Source organism: Urocampus carinirostris, chromosome 5 (assembly GCF_059441175.1).
Source record: "Urocampus carinirostris isolate Australia breed hairy pipefish chromosome 5, RoL_Ucar_1.0, whole genome shotgun sequence".
Lineage (NCBI taxonomy): Eukaryota > Metazoa > Chordata > Actinopteri > Syngnathiformes > Syngnathidae > Urocampus > Urocampus carinirostris.
In genome coordinates, this window is record NC_142353.1 from 30,294,575 (window position 1) to 30,317,500 (window position 22,926).

General features: G+C 41.3%; 1 protein-coding gene across 1 annotated transcript; it reads right to left on the reverse strand.

Moving 5' to 3' along the window:
* Positions 1 to 1,251: 1,251 nt before the first annotated feature.
* Positions 1,252 to 8,984, reverse strand: klf9 (Kruppel like factor 9). The gene is made up of 2 exons (XM_088336425.1): positions 8,318 to 8,984; positions 1,252 to 4,047 (listed from the first exon to the last, which is right to left on the reverse strand). Exons 1-2 carry the CDS (start codon positions 8,595 to 8,597, stop codon positions 3,773 to 3,775), a joined length of 555 nt encoding a protein of 184 aa, XP_088192551.1. The 5' UTR covers positions 8,598 to 8,984; the 3' UTR covers positions 1,252 to 3,772.
* Positions 8,985 to 22,926: the final 13,942 nt, after the last annotated feature.

The following is a 22,926-nucleotide window of genomic DNA, read 5'->3' on the forward strand; positions in this document are numbered from 1 at the left end:
GCAAACTGGGTAACAGGCTAGAGCTAGCTAGGGGCAAACTGGCTAACAGGCTAGAGCTAGGTAGGGACAAACTGGCTGACAGGCTAGAGCTAGGTAGGGACAAACTGGCTGACAGGCTAGAGCTAGGGACAAACTGGCTAACAAGCTAGAGCTGGGTAGGGACAAATTGACTAACAAGCTAGAGCTAGGTAGGGAAAAATTGACTAACAAGCTAGAACTAGCTAGGGGCAAACTAGCTAGAGCTAGCCAGGGGCAAACTAGCTAGAGCTAGCTAGGGGCAAACTGGCTAACAAGCTAGAGCTAGCTAGGGGCAAACTGGCTATCAAGCTAGAGCTAGCTAGGGGCAAACTGGCTAGAGCTAGCTAGAGCCAAACTGCCTAACAGGTTAGAGCTAGCTAGGGGCAAACTGGCTAACAGGTTAGAGCTAGCTAGGGGCAAAGTGGATAACAGGCTAGAGCTAGCTAGGGGCAAAGTGGATAACAGGCTAGAGCTAGCTAGGGGCAAAGTGGATAACAGGCTAGAGCTAGCTAGGGGCAAAGTGGCTAACAGGCTAGAGCTAGGGGCAAACTTGCTAACAGGCTAGAGCTAGCTAGGGTCAAGCTGGCTAACAGGCTAGAGCTAGCTAGGGGCAAACTGGCTAACAGGCTAGAGCTAGCTAGGGGCAAACTGGCCAACAGGCTAGAGCTAGGGACAAACTGGCCAACAGGCTAGAGCTAGCAAGGGGCAAGCTGGCCAACAGGATAGAGCTAGCTAGGAGCAAACTGGCTAACAGGCTAGAGCTAGCTAGGGGCAAACTGGCTAGAGCTAGCTGGGGCAAACTGGCTAACAAGCTAGAGCTAGGTGGGGGCAAACTTGCTAACAAGCTAGAGCTAGGTGGGGGCAAACTGGCTAACAAGCTAGAGCTAGGTGGGAGCAAACTGGCTAACAAGCTAGAGCTAGGTAGGGGCAAACTGGCTAACAAGCTAGAGCTACGTGGGAGCAAACTGGCTAACAAGCTAGAGCTACGTGGGAGCAAACTGGCTAACAAGCTAGAGCCAGGTAGGGACAAACAGGCTGACAAGCTAAAGCTAGTTAGTCAACAAAGCCAGCAAACCTAAGCTTTCCCTTCATTTTGTAGTCAATTTAAGCATGTTTCTTCCTTAAGCAAAACACAATGTCGACTGTAAATGTAACTGTATAATGTCATAGAGAAGCAAATACTCACCGAAATACAAACATTAATCATTTTATTGTTAAAAAAATCTGCGAATGACCAATCATCACAATTTATTAATAAAAGTACAGTAGCGTCATGATGGCATCGACCTGAAGGCACAAAAACCAAATCACATTTTACAAATATTAAGAAAAACTCACCAAGAGCGTCAAAATGTGTTAATCGTGTAGTGAAGAATCTTTCCCGACCATGAATACCAAATAATTATCACTATGAATGTACTGAATACATTAAAGACACATGCTACAAAATAGAATACATTTTAAACTAAAAATATATCAAGAGTCCCATCCAGACCAAGGAGGCGACATGCTGTGCTTATATGTCACCACTAGAAGGCGGTATTGTCTATTGAAACATCCCTGACAAGACATGCTGGTTTGGCACTGTTGGTTTAAAAAGTCACTTCTAGTCACAATGAAAGCACTTTTTTTTCACTTTCGAAACATGTTTTATCAATTTTATCGTGGAACATATTTAAAAGTGGTTGAATTGTATCTTTGTTGGCTCCCGAGGACTGTATCACGTTTGCTTATGCTGCATTCGAGGATTAAAGGAAGTCGAACACATATGGCCACGCACGTTGAAACGATTGTTCAATTACTTTAATTATCGGAGTTTGTGTAAAAAATGCATTCATAAAAACTGCACGAAGGAGATCAATAAAAAAAGAGACTCCGCCATCTGTATTTTTCACCATTACCTTACACGCTTTGCCGGCAGAACTACGACGATCCAGGGTGGGAAGAAATCCGACTTCCCTCCATTGAATGCAGCTTGAGCAATGATTGAGGTGGGTGGCCCGAAACTTGCTTTACAAACTAAAAGAACAGCGACTTGCTTGACGTTGGAACAAATCAAATGTCTATCAGAATAATAAAATAAAAGCTTCCTTTAGAAAAAAACAAAAACAAAAAAATGTCTTCCCAAGGATCTACACTTTTCCCTTGAAAGGCACAAGAACAATAACAAATTAGTCCATATGGCGGCGCCATTATCAACGTAAACAGAACGTTGTTTTTGTTAAACTTTGACGGAATCAATTTAAATCAGGGGTGTCAAACCCATTTTAAGTCGGGGCCCAAACGTTAGATAAAGCATTCTCTCGGGGGCGGATTAGTAGATTCGAGTGAAAGAAAAAAGAGAAAGAAACAAGAGAAAGAGAGGGAAAGAAAAAGAGAAGTTGGGATAAAGAGAGAAAAGAGAATGTGAATAACAAAAGAGAAAAGGAGATATAGTGAGCGAAGGGAAAAGAAAGAGCGAGAGCGAAATAGAAAGAGGAGAAAAAAGGGAAAAAGAGAAGGGGAGAAGGAGAGAAGGGGAAAGGAAGAGTGAGGGAGAAAAGAGAAAGGGAAAAAAGGAAGGGAGAGCAAAAAAGGTCAAAAGACAGAGAGAAAGAAAGAGGCAAAAAAGGAACTAAGAGAAAAAGAGTGAGAGAAAAGGGAGGAAGAGAGAGAAAGAGTCAAAAGCGAGAAAGAGAACAGCGAGAGAGAAACACAAGAGAAAGGGAGGGTGAGAGAAAAGCAAGAGAGAGAAGCGTGCGAGAGATAGAGAAAAGAGAGAAAGAGAGTGCGCGAGAGACAGGAAGAAATACAACTTGCGGAAGTCAACTGGCTTTGGCAACATCAAGTGGACATGTATCAACCTGCAGCTCTTTTTTTTCTTGCGCTTCTCTCAGCGTCGTCTCGCGGGCCTGATTCAATCCCTTGGTGGGGCTGATCCGGCCCGCGGGCCGCCTGTTTGACACCTCTGATTTAAATGTTAGAATCCCCCCATTAAATACACACGTGGGGTGTTTGTGGACTCCGTCAGGCAAATCAATCAAATCAATAAAAAAAAAAAACATGACGCTAGCATGATTTTGGTGCATTACTGCCCGTTTTGTGTTAGCTAAATTAAAAATAATCCATGTAAAATTATGCATTTAAACATTTTTTGTGACAGTATCATACATCTTTTCTGCAACTAATGGCTCAATAATTGATCTATTTTGTGTACAAGCTAATACTGCTTTAATTTGTATGTGCATTATTTTTGTTTTGTACTAACTTTGCATTCCCTTTTCAGCCCGGAAATGGAGAGAACTCCTGTTAAATGATACACATGAGAATGGCACAAAGTCCTGTTTTATACCTATTCTCTATATTTCTAAAAAAAAAAAAAAAAAAAAGCCACCAGCCGGGAAAATCAAATGGAACATATAGAGAATTATATTCACAAAATCGAAGCTAGAACCTCAGAAAAACAAACTATTCAATTGTGCCATCCACACTTGTTGCTATGGGTGGGTCATTGAGGGCCTGCGACCCCCTCATTTTCACCCCATTGCATTTGATATGCCCCCCTTGAGACTGATGCCTGGCGACAGTTCTGGTGCTGCCTGATGTAATATTAGGAATAAAAAAAATCCTTAAAAAATGATTAGAAGTCATCCTGATGAGAAAATCGAATAAATACCTGTCACATTGATAAAGAAAGGAAGCCCAACACTGAAAACCCTCTTCTAGCCAGGCTGGCATACAATTAGGCGTGTCCATGTGTTTTGGGGTTTTCGTTCTATATCCCCTGAGGGCTTCGGTCTCCCGAATCGGACGAGGACGCGGAGACGGAGCTGTGTCGTCTCTTCGCGTTGCCCTGAAGCATGCTGGGATGGAAACCGGCATGGCGGCGGGCGTGCTTGGTCAGGTGGTCGCTCCTCATGAAGCATTTGTCGCAAAGCGGGCAGGTGAAGCGCTTCTCGCCCGTGTGCGTTCGGTAATGGCGGGTGAGCTCGTCCGAACGGGAAAACTTCTTGCCGCAGGATGGCCACGTGCACTCGAACGGACGCTCTCCTAAAGGAAGGACACGAAAGGGTTTTTAAAACTGGGGGAACCACTTTGGTACCGGTTTGCAGAGTCATCAACACACCCCAGAAAATCATTGTCTGCCCTCTGCCCAGGTTGGAGCCTCAGTAGCACAGCAGAGGCAACGACACCTCAACCTGCTGCACGGTTTTCTCATGTATATTGTAATCCTTTGCTTATCACAGTAAATAGGGACCAGAACCCCCTACCCCTCTCCATGATGTACAAAAATCTACAAAGTAGCCCTATTTTAAGATGCGCTCTGCCTGAGCCAGCTCGAAGTAATAATCTACCATAAATAACGGATTGCGGCCGCACCAGTGATGTTCATTTCAAAAGGGGGTTCAATTGGACGCTTCAACAACTAAAAGTAAAAAAAAACAGCTCTTGCTTGCAACAATAGCTATCTGCGGTAGTGAATTGTAGACGCAAGGGTGCTATTCATTCTAGGTGCGTCACATTGGCACACTTCAGCAACCCCAAACAAAAAAAGGGCTCTGGCAGCAGCTGCTCTTATCAAACGTAGACCGTGGATAATGGATCGCGGCCACAACCGTGCATTTCGTTTTAAGTGGGCCAAAACAAGTCCTTTTCTTAATGTTTGAAGAAGACTCTGAAATAAGAGTATTGTAATAAAATTCGCTATTTTTAGTAATGCACTCTGGATTTACAATAATCAACTGTAATAAGGAAAGTGTTTATGATGGATTATTACGGCTGGTTATGGCAAAAATTGCAATATCCCATACCAAATTATAACGATATACAGTACCAGTAGGCTGTAAGAATCAGCAATAGTCGCCTGGAAATCATGGATATGGACCAAAACAAAAACGTTCTTTTAATGCAGGCCGCAATGGTATGCTGCATCTATATGTAGATAGCACGATACTTAAACATAAAAATAGAACATTTTCGGTGCCTAAAATCTTTGTGCTGAGTTTATTGTAAGCATGAAGGGGGAGGGTCAAATTATTCAATTATCATGACATTTCCAAAAATATCGGATCGGTATCAACCGTTACTACCCTGTATTTACTTGGACAGACTCATTACCAAAATGTCCACGATCGCCCACTTCTAGTTTTCTTCTTGATTGTGCAAAACAGAAAAACAAACCACGAAGCACTTTCCGGGCAGGCAAAGTACAACCAGTTTGCTCTGTCTCACTCATCAACATTTTGCGGAGGCACGCGCACGCCAGTTTTCTCGGAACAAAACCAGAACACGATGATTTCGAACAAGTGAGTCACGATAACGGTCGAAAAAAAGAAAAAGAAAAGAGAAAAAAGTGCATCGAGTTCCTCCCCCCGCCACGTGCGGAAAATCAACCACGTGTTCTCCGTGTTTACAACCCGGCGCGTGAGTGGGCGGCTGGTGACGTAAGACGGGGGCGTGGCTCGTAGTGATGTGATAAGAGGGTTATTTTAGTGAACCGGCTTTTTTGGCTCCCTAACAGTTATTTAGATTTTCTTTGTTCCTTTCATCCATAAATCAACAATCAATTAATCGGGGGGAAATTAAGCAAGTATTTCATTGTTTACCATGTAAATAATCACCATTTTATACGTTTTTTTTTAACCAGGCCTCTGAGTCGTACCAACTTGATTTTGACCTAAATAAAGGTGCAACTGTGCGTGTGTAGTTCTAAGGGCTTGAGATTGGACCTTCCTGTGTGAAGTTTTCACGTTCTCCCCGTGCTTACCTGGGTTTCCTTCAAGCACTCAAGTGTCCTCCCACAAAAACATGCATGTCAGGTTAATTGGCCGGTCCAATTTGTCCCTAGGTGTGAATGAACGAGTGAGTTGTCTGTCTCTGTGTGCCCTGCGACTGGCTGGCAACCAGTTCAGGGTGTCCCCTGCCCACTGCCCGAAGATAGCTGAAATGGGCTCCAGCACCCCCACGACCCCACTGAGGATAAACGGTGCAGATGATGGATGGATAGAGGTGCAACACCAAACCGACGAATCAACAATTCATTATAGTAGATTTTATTTATTCGCGCTACGGCAAATTTTTAACTCATTTAACATTTTTACTATAAGCAGTTTTAAAGCCAATCAAGAAAAATCCCAGGAAAAATGCAAATGAATGTGCTCCAGTGCTATAAAATATATTAAAAAGAAAAATGTTAACCATGTGCACTTCAACTTCAAAGCAATTTATGCTAAAACTACTCTTAAAAACATGGCAAAACTATAAATGAAAACGCTATCAACATTCAATTGAGTACAAATTTGGCTCCTTTTCCTGCTTTGACTCATTTCACTTCGACTCATTTTGTTGCTACGGTCTTCAACGGAAAGAAAGCTCAAGAGAGAAAATAAGGTCTATCAAAGGGAGCCAACTCCTAATGGGTGGAGAGCCGGTCCATAGAGCCGTTTCGTTCGTAAACGACGCATCACTAAATTGAGAGCAGTGTGCTCCAGGACGCTTGAGTCACAGTGACCTGTATCAGGATAAACCCCCACTGAGGAACAAAGAGAAGAGAAATTTAACTCGAGGCCCCCTTAGCCATTTCTACTCGACGACACATGCCATCAAAGTGATGCCTAGACCTGCCTCTTTTCTTTCGAACAGTTCCCAAAAGTTATTCAGAAGTTTTGTGTTTTTATTGATATATGACTAATAATAATGAAACATTAAACACCAAATTATACTATCGTAAATTGGCCTTAATATTTCAACATATAGAGAACTTTTAACTCAAATAAACGTTCAACTTGTTTATGCTAAAAAGATAACAGAGATAACAACATATTGACCTGTTACAAGCACTGTTGAGCGAGAACGAGAGCAATAGAGAAAAGGGTAGTGAAAAAAGAGGAAGTAAAGAAGAGGGGAAGTGAAAGAAAAAGGGAAAAGTGATAGATATAAGGAGAGAAACATACAAATGCGGAAAAACAAAGAGACAATGAGACAAATAGAGAGAAAGAGAAGAATGAGATAGAGGAAAAAAAAAGAAAAAATGAAAGGAAATCAGGATAAGAAAAGGAGATAGACGTAGAAAGATAGAGAACAACGGGGTCAAAAGTAGAAAAAGAGAGATAAAACTGAAAAGTGAGAGTGAGAGAAAGGCAGCGAGGGAAAGAGAACATGGGGAAAAAAGAAAGAGCAAACAAGAGAAAGTGAGAAAGACAGCAAAATAGAAAAAGAGAGACAAAAGTTAAAAGAGCCAGAAAAAAGAAAGACAAAGCAGAGAAATAGATAAAAAAGAAAGCCAGAGGTAATTAAAGTGAAAGAGAAGGAAGGATCAAGAGAAAGGAGACATAAAGAGAGAAAGGCAAAATGAGAGAGAGACCAATAGGAGAAAAAGGAAGGATGAAAAAGAAAATGAGAGAAAAAGAGAAAGAGTGAAAATGAAAGAGACAGAGGGAGATAGAGAGAGAGAGAGAAAAAAAGGGAAAGAGAGAGAGGTAAAGAAAGTGAAAGAAGGAAAGATCAAGAGAGAGAAGGAGACATAAAGAGACAGGCAAAAGGAGAGTGACGAATAGGAGAAAAAGGGAGAATAAAGAAGGAAAATGAGAGAAAAAGAGAAAGAGACCAAGTGAAAAGGAAAGAGATAGAGGCAGATAGAGAGAGAAAAAAGAAAGACAGAGGTAAAGAAAGTGAAAGAGAAGGAAGGATCAAGAGAAAGGAGACACAAAGAGAAAACGGCAAAATGAGAGATAGAGACCAATAGGAGAAAAAGGGAGAATAAGAAAGAAAGAAAATGAGAGAAAAAGAGACCGAGTGAAAAGGAAAGAGAGATAGAGGAAAAAGAAAGAAAGACAGAGGTAAAGAAAGTGAAAGAGAAGGAAGGGTCAAGAGAAAGAAGGAGACATAAAGAGAGAATTGCAAAATGAGAGAGACAAATGGGAGAAAAGGGGAGAATAAGAAGAAAGTGAGAGAAAAAGAGAACGAGGCAGAGGGATATAGAAAGAAAAAATGGGGAGATAGAGAGAGAAAAAAGGAAAAAAGAGGTAAAGGAAGATAGAGAAAATAAGAGAAAGCTTTTCGAACGGAGTCGGCTCTTCGATGATGGGTTCTTTGGAGAGCCAGCTAACTAAACCAATTCGTTCACAAATGACTCACCGGTGTAAAATTACTTATCTTTATCGTACCCACGAAGCTTTATATCGCGACGTTGTGACGTCACTGCGTCGCCTCCCTACGCATTCAGAGCAGTGACGTCGACAATACCAACCGACGAAAGGGCGGTTCCGAGACATTAAAGAAATGATAAGAGAAAATGGGGGACGGGCAAGTTATAACTCACCGGTATGAACCCTCAGGTGAGCTTTAAGGTGGGACGACTTCCCGTACATTTTGCCACAACCGCCAAAAGGGCAGCGGTGCCTCTTTTCAGACTCGTCCGCCCTTTCTTTGCACTCCACCGGCTTTTCCTCTTCGTCCTTCTCGGCGGCGGCAGGCCGACATTTATTCAAATCCAACAGAATCATTGCCACCATTAACACAGTTCGGTTCTCTTGGTTCTCTTTGAAAGCGTCGTCCGTCCGGACCGGTGCTCGTGGTGGGTCCACGAAAACCTCCGACATTTTCGGTGGAAAGATTTAAAAAATATTTATATTTAAAAAGAAATAAAACAATCCTTTCTTGATGGAGGTCAGAACGTTGGGGTGCGCTCGATTATCCGCACACGTGTTGGCGTCAATGTGACCATCCCGCAAAAGAGGGGTAGTTCAAATGAAAACAGTTAAAAGTGAAAATAAAACAAACGAACCTTCAGTATACGTTCAATGCCGGTACGGAAATTGTATATAATCTTTTAGCTTCTTTCGAATCTCTTCCCTCCTTGGAGCTTGTTTCCCCCACGCGCGCGAACTTGTGCTGGTTTTGTCTACATGGAGTCCTCACACTCCCGAGAAACAATTTCGCGGAATCCCACGACGTCATCGCGAGAGCGGACGCCCATTGGCCCACGCCAAACGTGACCTGCGGTTTTTTAGGAATGACCGATTCACGGAAGTCAGACGCCGGTCTGTGTGTGCTAATCAGAGGGCGGGGTTGGCTGGAGAAGAGGCGGGATTTTGAAATTGTTGCGTTCAGGGACCGATAAAAGCTGGGCAATTTCATTTTGACTCTTTGGATTTTGCAATTATAATTCAAATATATGTTAATACAAATATGTTTGTAAATATTCATAATAAATTATATATTTTGACTAATTTGATAAGGAAATATTGTCAACCAATGTCATTGCAGGGCTGCACGGCCGCTATTGGTGTGTGAGTGTGTGTGTGTGTGAATGGGTAAGTGTGAAGCGCATTGTAAAGCGCTTTGGGAAGTCTTCATTGACTTGAAAAGCGCTATATAAATGCAGACCATTTACCATTTAATGTTCTGTGATCTAAGGCTGTAAAAATGCATGTGATTTGATGATTATTGATATAAGATCAACATCGTATTGATTAATCATAATCATATTTTGAATACGTCAATACCTGCAAATTATTTTTACCAGTACAGTATTTGCTAGCATACTGTTCTGCACAACTGTCACTCTGAATACAGTGTATGCACATATTTTTTACATCTCATTATCTTTAACATTTTTATCCCCTGCAAGCAAAGCGATGGCGGTGATAATGTTTTTGTTTTAGATCTAAGAATATATATCCGTTTGTTTGTTTGTATGTCTGGCCACCCAAGAGAAAGGGGAATGAGTTTAGATAAGGCCACCATCTTTAACAGGTAGTCTGGTAAGTTACACTAGATGTGAAAAATGTGCCAGCTGACTCAGAGCTTTTGATTTGTTGACTTAGCATCTTTACCAGAAAAACATTCTCCGCTCCCAGACCAAAGCGACACTGAATATTGGCACCATGTTTAAAAGGCGGGCATGTAGGTTACCCTGGATGTGAATAATGCCAACAAAGCTGGCTCAGCATGTTTCCCTAGAAAGACATTCCACTCTCCCAAGCCAAAACGAGAAAGAACATTAGCACCATTTTTGAAAGGCAGTCATGCGAAAAATGCCAACAAAGAAGACTCAGCACGTTTTCCCATAAAGACATTCACCTCTCCCAGACACTGATTACTAGCACCATTTTCAAAAGTAGGTAAGTAAGGCATTCCAATATCCCAAACAAAAACGACATTGAATGTTAGCACCATGTTTAAAAGGCAGTCATTTAAGTTACCCTAGATGCAAAAAAATGCAGACAAAGCTAACTCTGGAATGTCTTAATGGGAAAACATGCTCTCTGCCAAGCTAAAACGACATAAAATATTAGCACCATGTTTGAAAGGCATTCATGTAGACTACCCTGAATGCGAAAAATGCCAACAAACCGGATTCAGCATCTTTTCCCAGGAAAGACATTCCACTCTCCCAGGACAAAACGACATTGAATATTAGCACCATGTTTTAAAGAATGTCATGTAGGTTACCCTAGATGCTAAAATGCCAACAAAGCTGACTCAGCATGTTTTCTCAAGAAGACAGTCCACCATTACATGGTGTTCCCATAAATTATGATGTATTAATCAACATTTTAAATGATGACTGGGTGATGTACAGTGATGTTTTCGTTGGCCTTTTTGTGTATTTTAAACGTATATTTGTTTCTTAATTGGCCTCAAATAAACAATCTTATTAGTAGAACCTTTTAACCATTTCATATATAGTATCATTATATTATCAACATTTTAATTTGATGGGCCGGTGTTTTGTAGAAATGTTCTACTTTCTCGAGATGTCCTACAGCAGGGGTGTCAAACTCATTTTAACCCGGGGGCCACACGATAGAACAAACATTCTGTCGGGGGCCGGATTAGGAGATTAAAGAGAAAGCAAAGGAGAGAGGGCAGGACAAAGAAAGAAAAAGAGAGAGGGAGAGAGCGTGAGAAACAAAAGAGATAAATCATGAGAGAGGGGGGAAAGAAAGGAAGAAATAAATCCAAAGAGAAATAGAAAGACAGATTGAGAGAAAAGAAAAAGAAAGAAGCGCAAATGGTTGGAAGAGAGAAAGAGAAAATAGAGAAAAGGAAAGAAGGAAGTCAGAGCAAAATAAGTTAAAAAGACACAGAGAGAGAAAGAAACAAAGAGCAACAAAGGAAAAGAAAAAGAGAGACACAGAGAGTGGGAGAAAAGGGGTGGAAAAGAGAGACAGAGAGTGAAAGACAGAGAAAGAGAGAGAGAGAGAGAGAAAAAGAAATACAAGGACAGTGTCTTCGTTCAAGCACCTAGCTTTGGCAACATAAAGTGGATATATTTCAACCTGCAGCTTGTTTTTCCCTTGCGCTTCTCTGAGTGTTGTCTCGCGGGCCGGATTCAATCCCTTAGCGGGCCTGATCTGGCCCGCGGGCCGCCTTTTGGACACCTGTGTCCTACAGTATGCTGATCACCCGAGACATATTTTGAATCAGTGAAAGAGTCAAATAAGACTAAATAAAAATTAAAACATGTTAGTACTCACCGCTTTCAAAGGCAAACATGATAAGTAGGACGAAATCTTGCACATTTCCTAGGAAATTGCTATCAGCCTTGAGCAAATGTGGTCATTGGCAGGGCGTCTTGTTTGGTAGGAAGTAATTTCAGAACGTCAGATTAAAAATCCTGTTGGGCTGTATGCAGCCCACGAGCCATAGTTTGGGGGGGACGACACACAAAGGGAAACCGGGGACAATGGTGGCGTAGCGCGATAGTTTGCCCACCCCTTTCTTATATGACGCGCGATTGTAAATGTGTGACAGGAAATGGATACGGTGTTTTGATTTTTCAAAAGGTAATCCAAGCCAGCTGCTCTGACAGGCTTATCCGAATTTAGCTAGCATGACGCAATTTGACATCGCATCTTGTTTTCTTGCTAGCAGGCCGGGAAGAACTTTGACCTGCCACGAGATCGGCCTATGGCTTTTAACTCATTTCCACTAAGTAACTTGGTTGTTGCTAGAAGTAAGACGGACGAATCATTCATTTATATGTCAGCAGGGTTGGGTAGGGTTACTTTAACTGGATTACTTTCAATTACTTTTGGATTACTCCAATACCAAATATGCTAATAAAAGACAAAAGAAACTATGAATAAAATTATGACTCACAACACGTGGTAAGCTTTCTCTCCTGGCTTTGATCTCTTTGACCTCCGGCAAAACGAACATAAAATGTGACAGAAACAAAATAAATCCAAACAGCTTGCCAACATCATTTTTGCTGTTCTATGTATTCCGTTTCTCCCCAAGCCTGCACAAAGTTGAGTAATTTTATTCGTATTTAGTTTCTTTTGTCTTTTATTAGCATATTTGGTATTGGAGTAATCTAAAAGTAATTGAAAGTAATCCAGTTAAAGTAACCCTACCTAACCCTGGTCAGGGTGCGAAAAATACGGCCGGGGGTTTGATATTTGCAGTCATCTGATTTATCTTTTTGCAGTCTGCAAAATAAAGTGAATATATTTTACAGATTGCAGGGCATTGTCTTTCTCCCAAATGTATTTAGAGTTTTGATAACTAATAACAAATTTCACCGGATGTTAAAGTTAGCATAGCACTGTCTTTCCTGTTTGCTTCTTTTAACAAAAAGTATTTTACCCACAAGATGGAGATTCGATTGTCGTTGGTGACTTCTTTCAGGCTTGCCCAAAAAAATAGATTCCCTAAATAAATATGATACTTTGGATGTGCAACTAGTGGTGACAAAACCCAGGAGAATGTTTAGAGTAACTTACATATGTACTGTGCAAATATCCAATTACCTCTGTCTTTCTTTGAAACCTAAATATACTTCTCTCCGAAGGAAATTGTAATTCTAACCTTGTACACTGCAAAAGTTAAAATCTTACCGCATTAGCAGAAAATTTGGCTTATTTTAAGTGTGATGATTTTCTAATTTTAAGATCATTTAACTTTTGAAATAAAGTTGCAATACCTTAAGAAGGAAAATAATTGATCATTAAAACAAGAATTTTTACCAAAGATTTACCATGTTAAATATGTGTTAACAATGCCTAATAGAGTTCAAAGAGCCCTTATACTCCCACCCCTCCTAAATGCTTTAATCTTACTTTAAGCAAAGCTGTTCGGAGCAGAACAAATAGGGTAGGGGAAATTGGTGGGTATGCTGGAGAGTGACGTCATGCTCATATCCTGGCGTTTCTGTTTCTATTTGTTAGTGTAACATGAAAATGGTGTGAACAATAGGAAGCCTTCTTCAAGTAGAGTCCAAACGCTAACTCAAACCCCAAGAAGGATGAAAAAAACAAGTGTATTTGAGCGCAACAAAGAAATGCACGTACTTGCACGTGCATCAAAAAAGTTGAAATTTTAATATTTTGATTGTGACGTATGTGGTAACAATGCCCAATAGAATTAATAAAGCTCTTATACTTCCACCTCTCCTATATGCTTTGATATTATTTTAAGCAAAGCTGTTCGGAACGGAACAAATTAGGTAGTTGAAAAAGGTGGGTGTGCTGGAGCGTGAGCTCTGACCTTTTTGTTTTTATTTCTTGGTTTAGCATGAAAATGGTGAGAATAATAGGAGAGCTTCTTCAAGTAGAGTCCAAACCACAATCCAAACCCCAAAAAGGATGAAAAAAGAAATGGTTTTAAGCGTGTCAAAAAAGTTGAAAAGTTAAATATTTTGATTGTTAAGTATGTGTTAACAATGCCCAATAGAGTTCAATGAGCCTTTATGCTTCATTCTTACTTTAAAAAGCTGTTTGGAGCGGAATAAATTAGGCAGGGGAAAAGGGTGGGTGTGCATTAGAGCAGGGGTGTCAAACTCAATTATGCAGAGGGCCAGAACTCAAAACCACAACTTTGGTCGCGGGCCGAACAGGATAAATATTTATTAAATACACTCAAACCTGCCTTTAAAAAAACACGAATAAATATGAATTTAAAACAGTCAGGAATATTATTCAAGAATAAACAAACTTAAACATTAAATGAATCAAAAATTGATGCTCTCTATAAAAATATCTCATGTCAAAACTATCAAAATAAAAATATGAAAAAACAGAAAATATAAATGGCCGCACGGCAGCGCAGTGGTTAGCACATGTGCGGCACAGTTCTGAGGTCATGAGATCGAACCTCCTGTGTGGAGTTTGCAGTTCTCCCCGTGCTTGCGTGAGTTTCCCCCGGGCACTCCGGTTTCCTCCCACATTCCAAAAACATGCTTGTCAGGTTAATTGGCTGGTCCAAATTGTCCCTGGGAGTGAATGAGCGAATGAGTTGTCTGTCCCTGTGTGCCCTGCGATTGGCTGGCAACCAGTTGAGAGTGTCCCCTGCCCACTGCCCGAAGACAGCTGGGATGGGCTCCAGCACCCCCGCGACCCTACTGAGGATAAGCGGTGCAGATATTGGATAGATTGGATGGATGGAAAATATAAATACAATTTGTGCTTTTCACTTTGGGAATTTGCTTTAGTGAAAAATATCTTCATATTCTTCTCTAACTCTTTTCAGGACAATAAGATGCACCTAACCTTTTCTTTGGAAGGTTTTTCAGCTTACTCTGAAGTTTTGTCTTGTAGTGCCGCTTTACATAAAATACCTTAATTACGGCCACAGAATCTCCACAAATAAGACACACGGGTTTACCGGCAATGTCAGTTATCATAATTTTCTAGGCCATTGTGGTTCTTAGTATCCGAGTATAGTTTGAAAGTTATCAGGGTTTCATAGACCCGGGCTATTATAGTAGATGTATATAAAAGGATTTCACGGGCCGGATATAATTGTACGCCGGGCCGGATGTGGCCCGCGGGCTGTGAGTTCGACACCTGTGCTGTAGAGTGACCTATGACGTTTTTGTTTCTATTCCATAGCATAGCATCAAAATGGTGAAAATAAGAGAAGGCCTTGTTCAAGTAGAGTCCAATTGCAACCCAAACCCCAAAAAGGATTTGAAAAATGAAGTTGATTTGAGCGTGTCTAAAAAATACACGTACTTGCACGTCCATCCAAAATTTTCAGTATGTGCTAACAATGTCGTATAAAGTTAGAGAATAGAGTTATGGTTTATTTTCTACCGCTCCTTTATCCTTTAATCTTACTTTAAGCAAAGTTGTTCGGAGCGGATCAAATTAGATAGGTGAAATGGGTGGGTGTGCTGGAGAGTAACCTCTGATGTTTTTGTTTCTATTTCTTAGTGTAGCATGAAAATGGTGAGAATAATAGGAGGCCTTCTTCAAATAGAGTCAAATTGCAACCCAAACCCCAAGAAGGATGAAAAAAAGAAGTTGATTCGAGTGGTTCCAAGAAATGCACGTACTTGCACGCGCATCATGAGGAGCTTGACAGAGGCTGCAATAATGACACAAGCCAAGAGATGGCGGCTTTGAGTAAAAAAGTTGCAATATCCATATATCTCCTTTAACATTTTAGTATTTGCAGTGTATAAAGCTACTTTATTTGTCATTGACAAAGAAAACAAAATATACAGCGATTGCTACACCTGATGAAAACTGCAGTGAAAAAGTAATTGAGTGACCAAGAAAATCCTTCAGATTACAAAGTTTTGACTTTCTCCCGACTGACTCCGTTGAAGTTATTATGTGAACAAACAAGATGCTGATTGGTCCAATTCTAACGGTAGCATACAGCTAAAGTAGATTAGCGTTAAACTTTGGGAGAAATGTGAACGCGATAGCATATACCTGCAATGTTTGTGTAGCTCCGGTATGCGTACACTCGTGGCCATCGGGCAAAACTTCAGACACATGTGTGTCATGCAATCAGGTGTTTAAGAGTTCTAGGAATATTTCTACATTTTTGGAAAGTGATGCAATCATGTTTTTCTAAACTGACTTCAAATGCGAGAGATTGACAGACAGGTCGGTGCAGCGTCTGCCATCATTCGGACCCTGTACGGTCCGTGGTGGTGAAGCTGAGCAGAAAGGCAAAGCTCTCGATCTAGCGGTAGATCTACGTTCCTACCCTCACCTATGATCATGAACTGTGGGTTATGATCGAAAGAACACAATCCTGATACAAGTGGCTGAAAGGAGTTTCCTCCGCAGGGTGTCTGGGTTCTCCCTTAGAGATAAGGTTAGAAGCTCAGTCATCCAGGAGGGACTCTGTGTAGAGCCACTGCTCCTCTGCATTGAGGACCCTACTGAGGATAAGAGGTGCAGATAATGGATGGATTTGCGAATTGAATCAAAAATTTTCAATATCTTATATAAATGATTGCAAACGCCATGGTGTGTTTTTGTGCTACACCTCACTCAGTTGAATTTAAAATGCACCACATTTTCTCCTGTAGGACCATGCCCCTGGGACCCTCTATCCTCTCCACCCAGCTGGATCTCACAAAGATCCATGGGAACACGAAATCGAACGGTGCAAAACAACCTTCATACATGCGCTTTAAAAACCTTTCGCCTGGACAACGAGGCACTCCATATGCATACCTGTCAACCTGTACGGTTTTGCCGACGTTTGTTATGTATTTTAAGACGTGTACGACATAAGAGAAAATCTGTACTGAAAAACGCAAATTTGTCAATTATGGATACCCTGCGGTATACACCGACTATCACGAAATGGCAAATCAATCAAGTCAAACAAGTTCGCCGCGGAAGCCTCTATCTCGGTATCGTTTTTTTTCCGTTGCAAACGAAGCGAGCGGTTTGATGTAGTGAAAGGAAGTCCGTCTCTTTTTAGAGAACCGGCTTTTTTGGCTCATCTCATTAAAGAGGAAAATGGCTCACTTGCTTTAATGCATTATATTACGAATTATTATGTTGTATAAAGAAGTTTAGAAAAAAAAGGAAGTATAAAAGGAGAAAATGAAAAAGACAGGTTTGTGGTTATCCCTTTAATCAGTATATCACCAACCATAATTTAATGCAGAAAATGAATTCATGATCAGAATCAAAAAAATATATTATTCTACTTAATTATATTTGCATGTATTTTTTCCTTCTATAGTGAACGTCCAAGCGACTTCATTTTTGAACTTTTTTATAATAAACCTCATTCATGTCGAGCAACTCAGGATCTCACAACAAAATGTTAATTAACAAAATATATGATATAACGAAACACATGTACAATATAACATGTTAAACTACATAAATAAACACGGTTTGAAAAAAAAATATGGTGTAAGATTTTTTTGTATTTTGTAAGGGGAAAAAAAAGACAGTTTGTAAGGGCATGGAGCCCTCGAGCTTGACAGGTATGCAAAAACCTTTCGCCCGGACAACGAGGCACTCCATATGTTATTCATCATGGGTTCATATTGGGCAACCCAAAATAATAATACACTGTGTTCTTATATAGTCTTGGTCCTCGTGACCTACAGATCGAGACCACGGTAACACGTGCTGCTAGTTTTGACTGACAGGCAAACTATACACTCAAGGTCTCGGATGGTATATAATGTAGGCCACAAAGGGGCGGGGCAGGGGGCGGGGCTTGGGTGCAGGGAATATTCGTAGAAAACCCCATGGAAGCTGGCAACGGTTGGGTAAGATTTACGTTTGCAGGAATTTGGGATGTTTTGTGATGCATTTGAGTACCCTGGGGGGGGAAATGCTTTCGTGACTTGGTAGCATAACAACAATGTCATAACTATTTCTGTGAAACTGATTCCCATTTGATAAAAAGAAAGGGATAAACAAGGAAGAACCGAGTGTGCCGTCTTTATTCGACTGGGCCCCCACCCAGAAAAGAATGGTTAACCCAGGGCCCGCCTCTTTTCCTCGTGGCCCCGCACTTCTAGGAATTGCGCTTTGCAACTCGGGCCCCCTTTCTTCCAAGGCCCTAAATAGTTCCCAGGAAGAGTTAGGGGAAGGGGGAGAAGAACAGACACCCTTCTCCCTCATTTGGAGTGAGGGGGGTGGGCACATGTGGGTCAAGAAGACCTTCTGTGACATCAGAGTCTCTTGTTTACTTTTAGCAACTGATTGTGTTGTTTGTCGGGACATCGTGTTCCTGAAAATAAAAGGACCTAAACCAATTGCAGAATTGGAAGTATGGCACATGTCACATTAAACTCTCTAATCCACAGGTGTCAAACAGGCGGGCCAGACCAGATCACACCCACTAAGGGATTGAATCCGAATCAGCAAAGCGCAAGAGAAAAACAAGCTGCAGGTTGAAATATGTCAACTTGATGTTGCCAAAGCCAGGTGCCTCTCACAAAGACACTGTACTTGTATTTCTTTCTCTCTCTTTCTCTCACTCTCTCTCTCTTCCTCCCTTTTCCTCTCACTCGCTGTTTCTCTCTCTTTCACTCTCTGTGTCTCTTTTTCTCTTCCTTTGTTGCTCTTTGTCTCTTTCTCTCTCTGTGTCTTTGAACCTCTTTTTCTCTAACTTCCCTTTGTCCTTTTCTCTTTCTCTCTTCCTACCCTTCGCGCTTTCTTTTCTATTTTTTCTCCTTTTGTCTTTCCATTTCTCTCTGGATTTCTTTCTTCCTCTCCCTTTATTTCCCCCTCTCTCATGACTTTCTGTCCTTTGTTTCTCATGCGCTCTCCTTTTCTCTCTTTTTCTTTCTTTGTCCCGCCTTCTCTCCCTTTCCCTCCCTCTTTCTCTTATTTCTTTGTCTCTCTTTTTCTTTAATCTACTAGTCCGGCCCCCGACAGAACGTTTGTTCTATCATGTGGCCCCCGAGTTAAAATGAGTTTGACACCCCTGCTCTAATCCAACTGGAGCAGTGGTGTCCAAACTACAGTCCAGGGGACATTCAAGGCCCACTGATTATTTTGAGGGTCTCGCAACCCAAAAATGAAAACAAATCACAAAACTTGTAAGCAACACATATAAAAAAAATGTGGTTAGTTTTTGTTTGTTAATGTTGAAAATTATGTTACTGGGTTTTCACATTTGCATTTGTTTCCTGTTCCCAAAGCTCATGTCCCTTTAAAAGACTCAAACACAAGTTTTCTGCACTTTTTCAAAGACGTATAGATTTACTGGTGTATACCATTGATTTGTATGTATATTTGTTTATTATTAAGTTTTTTTTCGAGAATTTTGTTGATTCGGCAAACATTTTTTGTATTGTTTAACATTGCAGAATATTCTGTTTTGTGTACTATTTCCTTATGTGTACACAACATTTTAATATTTTAATGAAGAAGAGGAAATTAATGTGTGTTTTTTTTAAATCTGATTAATTGATTAATTGAAAAAAAAAATAAAAAATAAAAAAAAAAAAAAATATATATATATATATATATATATATATATATATATATATATATATATATATATATATATATATATATATATATATATATATATATATATATATCTCATCTCATTATCTGCACAACTTATCCTCATTAGGGTTGCGGGGGTGCTGGAGCCCATCCCAGCTATCATCGGGCAGTGGGCAAGGGACACTCTGAACTGGTTGCCAGCCAATAGCAGGGCACACATTGACAGACAACTCGCTCGCTCATTCACACCTAGGGACAATTTAGAGGAAACCGGAGTGCCCGGAGGAAACCCATTTATTTATTTATACACAGTAAGGCAGCATAGCGGCGCAGTGGTTAGCATGTGTGCGGCACAGTTCTGAGGTCACGAGATCAAACCTTCCTGTGTGGAGTTTGCATGTTCTCCCCGTGCTTGTGTGGGTTTTCTCCCATATTCCAAAAACATGCATCTCAGGTTAATTGGCCGGTCCAAATTGTCCCTAGGTATGAATGAGCAAGTGAGTTGTCTGCCTCTGTGTGCCCTGCGACTGGCTGGCAACCAGTTCAGGGTGTCCCCTGTCCACTGCCTGAAGTTAGCTGGGATGGGCTCCAGCATCCCCGCAACCCAACTGAGGATAAGCGGTGCAGATAATGGATGGAAGGATGGATATATACAGTATAATTAAGACTATAAGGGGCACCTGATTATAAGGAGCACTGAGTACATTTATTTCAAGGAAAAACTATTTTGTACATACATAAGCCGCACCTGACTATAAACCGCATGTACATTGAAACATAAGATATCCACAAAGAAAGAGGGTACCCAGAAAGTTTTATTATTATAGGGTACCTTAACCCCAAAATGTTTCGACTTTTGATAGTGTCTGTACAATGTCACCAGTTACTGAAATACACCATGCCACGTATCATTGGAAAGCTTAAACTCTTGGGATTCAAAACATACTCATCAGAGAAGCATCAAGATCAGTCTGAATCAAGATTCCCGGAAGATATAAAGCTGAGGTGACTCCATTACGTCCCCTGGCCGTCTTCAACTTCTTTGAATGTCTGTGAAAATGTTTTTGTTACATCAGGGACAATCAATAGAATCCAATTCTGTAATTTCTTTTCTCCAAACCACCCGATAACGCAGACTGTCATGATTACTGTTGCGAGGCACCTGAGTCGGCTCATTTGGCGCCAACTTCCTCGGATGCTGATTGGCTCCTTATCTCTTTTCAAACCCCCGTCTTCCTGTCACCTGTTGTCAGTCATCTGCGAACCTCAGCTCCACGCTAGGCAAGCACTTTTTGACTCCTGACTCAATCCTACCCTGTTTTCCGTCTGATTCCCAGTGCCGACCTCTTTTCTGAACCTGTATAACTTTTTGCTCCTCCGTCCTGGCCATCGACCAGTTTTTTTCCTCGCTCTCGACACTGCCTTCGCTCGACACGGAAGTGCCACTTCCGCGTCCCAAGCGATGTGCTACCCGTGATCGATGATCACCGGATCGTGGGTTCAAACCCTTTCCTCCTTCCAAATAAAGCTGAGTAAACGGACGCAATTGGGTACCGTCTCCGTTCCTGGTCTCTGCCAGCAGACAGATAAAAAGAATCCGCCTAAAAGTATGTCTGCATCGCCGGAGGTTCCTTGTTGTAGTTTGTTTATTTTGCCACATTATTTCTGTTTACAAATAAACAGACTTGTACAATTATTCCCAATATGGTAGTTAGCCCTTTCGATTGATACCTTTTCAATGATGAGGGCTTTTTCATGCTACAGTGGAACCGCGGTTCTCAACCCTAATCCGTTCCAGAACTCTGTTCGAAAACCGATTTGTTTGATCACCGAAATCATTTTTTCCATTAAAAATAATGTAAATCGTTTTAATCCGTTCCAACACCCTGAATGTTTACTTTGAAAGTTTAACGTAAACTTAAAGCTAACCCAAGCTAATCGTACATTCGCATTATCGTAATCTTCCGTACGAAAGATTTCGCTAACATGAACGTCTAAAAATAAAAAAATCAGGTCGTTTACAAGTCATTTAGCACCTGGGTCTCCACAACAAGTGGTGAGCGGTTCATTGGAAAGGGGGCTCCGTTCCAACACCCTCAATGTTGGGCTCCGTTCCAACACCCTGTATGTTTACTGAATGTTTAACGTAAACTTAAAGCTAACCCAGGCTAATCGTACGTTCGCGTTATCGTAATCTTGCGTACGAAAGATTACGCTAACATGAACGTGTAAAAATAAAAAAAAGGATAAAGAAAAGAATTATGAATAGGATTTCTTACCTTTGTGGTGGTCAGCAGAAGGCGCAGGCAAATCAGCAATAGTTGTACGCACTACTTTTCTTTTTTCACCTGTAGCAACTTTGCTGCTTGCACTGACTTTCTTCGGAGGCATAATTAGGGGCTAAAACACTTGGTACACCTATATTAAAAGCGAAAGCAAAACCAAGCACGTCCGCACACGATAACAGTTGGTCACGAAAAGAGCGATCTACACCCGTACGCCGCTCAGCATCGCATCCTATCATACGCACTCACGCATTACCGGCGTTCGAACTCCGATTTTTTGACCGAACAGCGAAGCAAGAATTTCTCGAAATTTTTGGTCGGACTCTGATTTGTTCGAACTGAGAGGTGTTCGAAAACCGAGGTTGCACTGTAATTTGATTCATAAACAAAGCGCAAAGTTTTAGGATCAAGAGGTTGCAGGTTCGATTGCCGGCTCCTCCTGTTAAATGTTGAAGTGTCCTTGGGCAAGACACTGAACCCCTCGATAGCAGGTAGTTGCCTTGCATGGCTGATGCCGCAAAGTTAGTTAGTGTGTAAAAGGGAAAAGTGTGAAGCACATTGTAAAGCGCTTTGGGAGGTATTCATTGGCTTGAAAAGCACTATATAAAAATAGACCATTTACATTTACATTAAACTTCAGTCTTCCTCCACACTTGTATTGCACCCATCTCACTCTTACCATTACAGCAGGGGTGCCCCTGGTGGACGTTCAAAAAAACCTCATAAATTAGCTGCATCATTGCATAGGCTGCAGGGTTGAAAGCTTGGAAAAAAAGTCGTGGCATATTGTTCAAATTCCATGTTAAATAGATATAAATTCTCCACTGTTGACGGTCCCTAGCCTGTTCTTGGATCCTGGCAAAGTAGGCACCAGTCCATTCCCTAATATTGTTGGCCCAGATCTTTTACAGTCTTCATCTGCTTCTGCCCCCTTGGACTGCGCCCTGGAGAATGATCTTGGCCAGTCCTGATGATCTTGGGATGTGACCATACCACTGAAGTTTCAGTTGGCGCACCGTTGACAACAGTTCTTCGTAGGGTCTAATGTGTCCCCTAAGGGTGTTTTGCACCATTTCGTTTGTCACACGGGATATGTAGCTGATGCCTAGAAGTTCTCCATGACCTACATTTTCTTTTCCAGTTTTTCTGAGCGAGTCCATGTCTTACAAGGTTAGAGGTACAGTTGATGGAAGAAACCAGCCTGCGCAAGAGTCTGATCTTTGATTTGATGACAACTCCGAGATAGTTGGCTACAGGTTCTAGCTCTGTGGTTGATGGTGATGTTTGTGGTGATACCTTGGGGATTGTTGGTCACAGTTTTGTTTTTCCTGTGTTAATTACCATCCCGCACCGGCTTGATGCTTTGTCCAGGCAATTGACCCGTTCTCTGAGTTCCTGTTTGTCTCCTGACGATCCGGCAACATCATCAGCAAAAAGGAAGTTAGTGATGTTGTATCTAT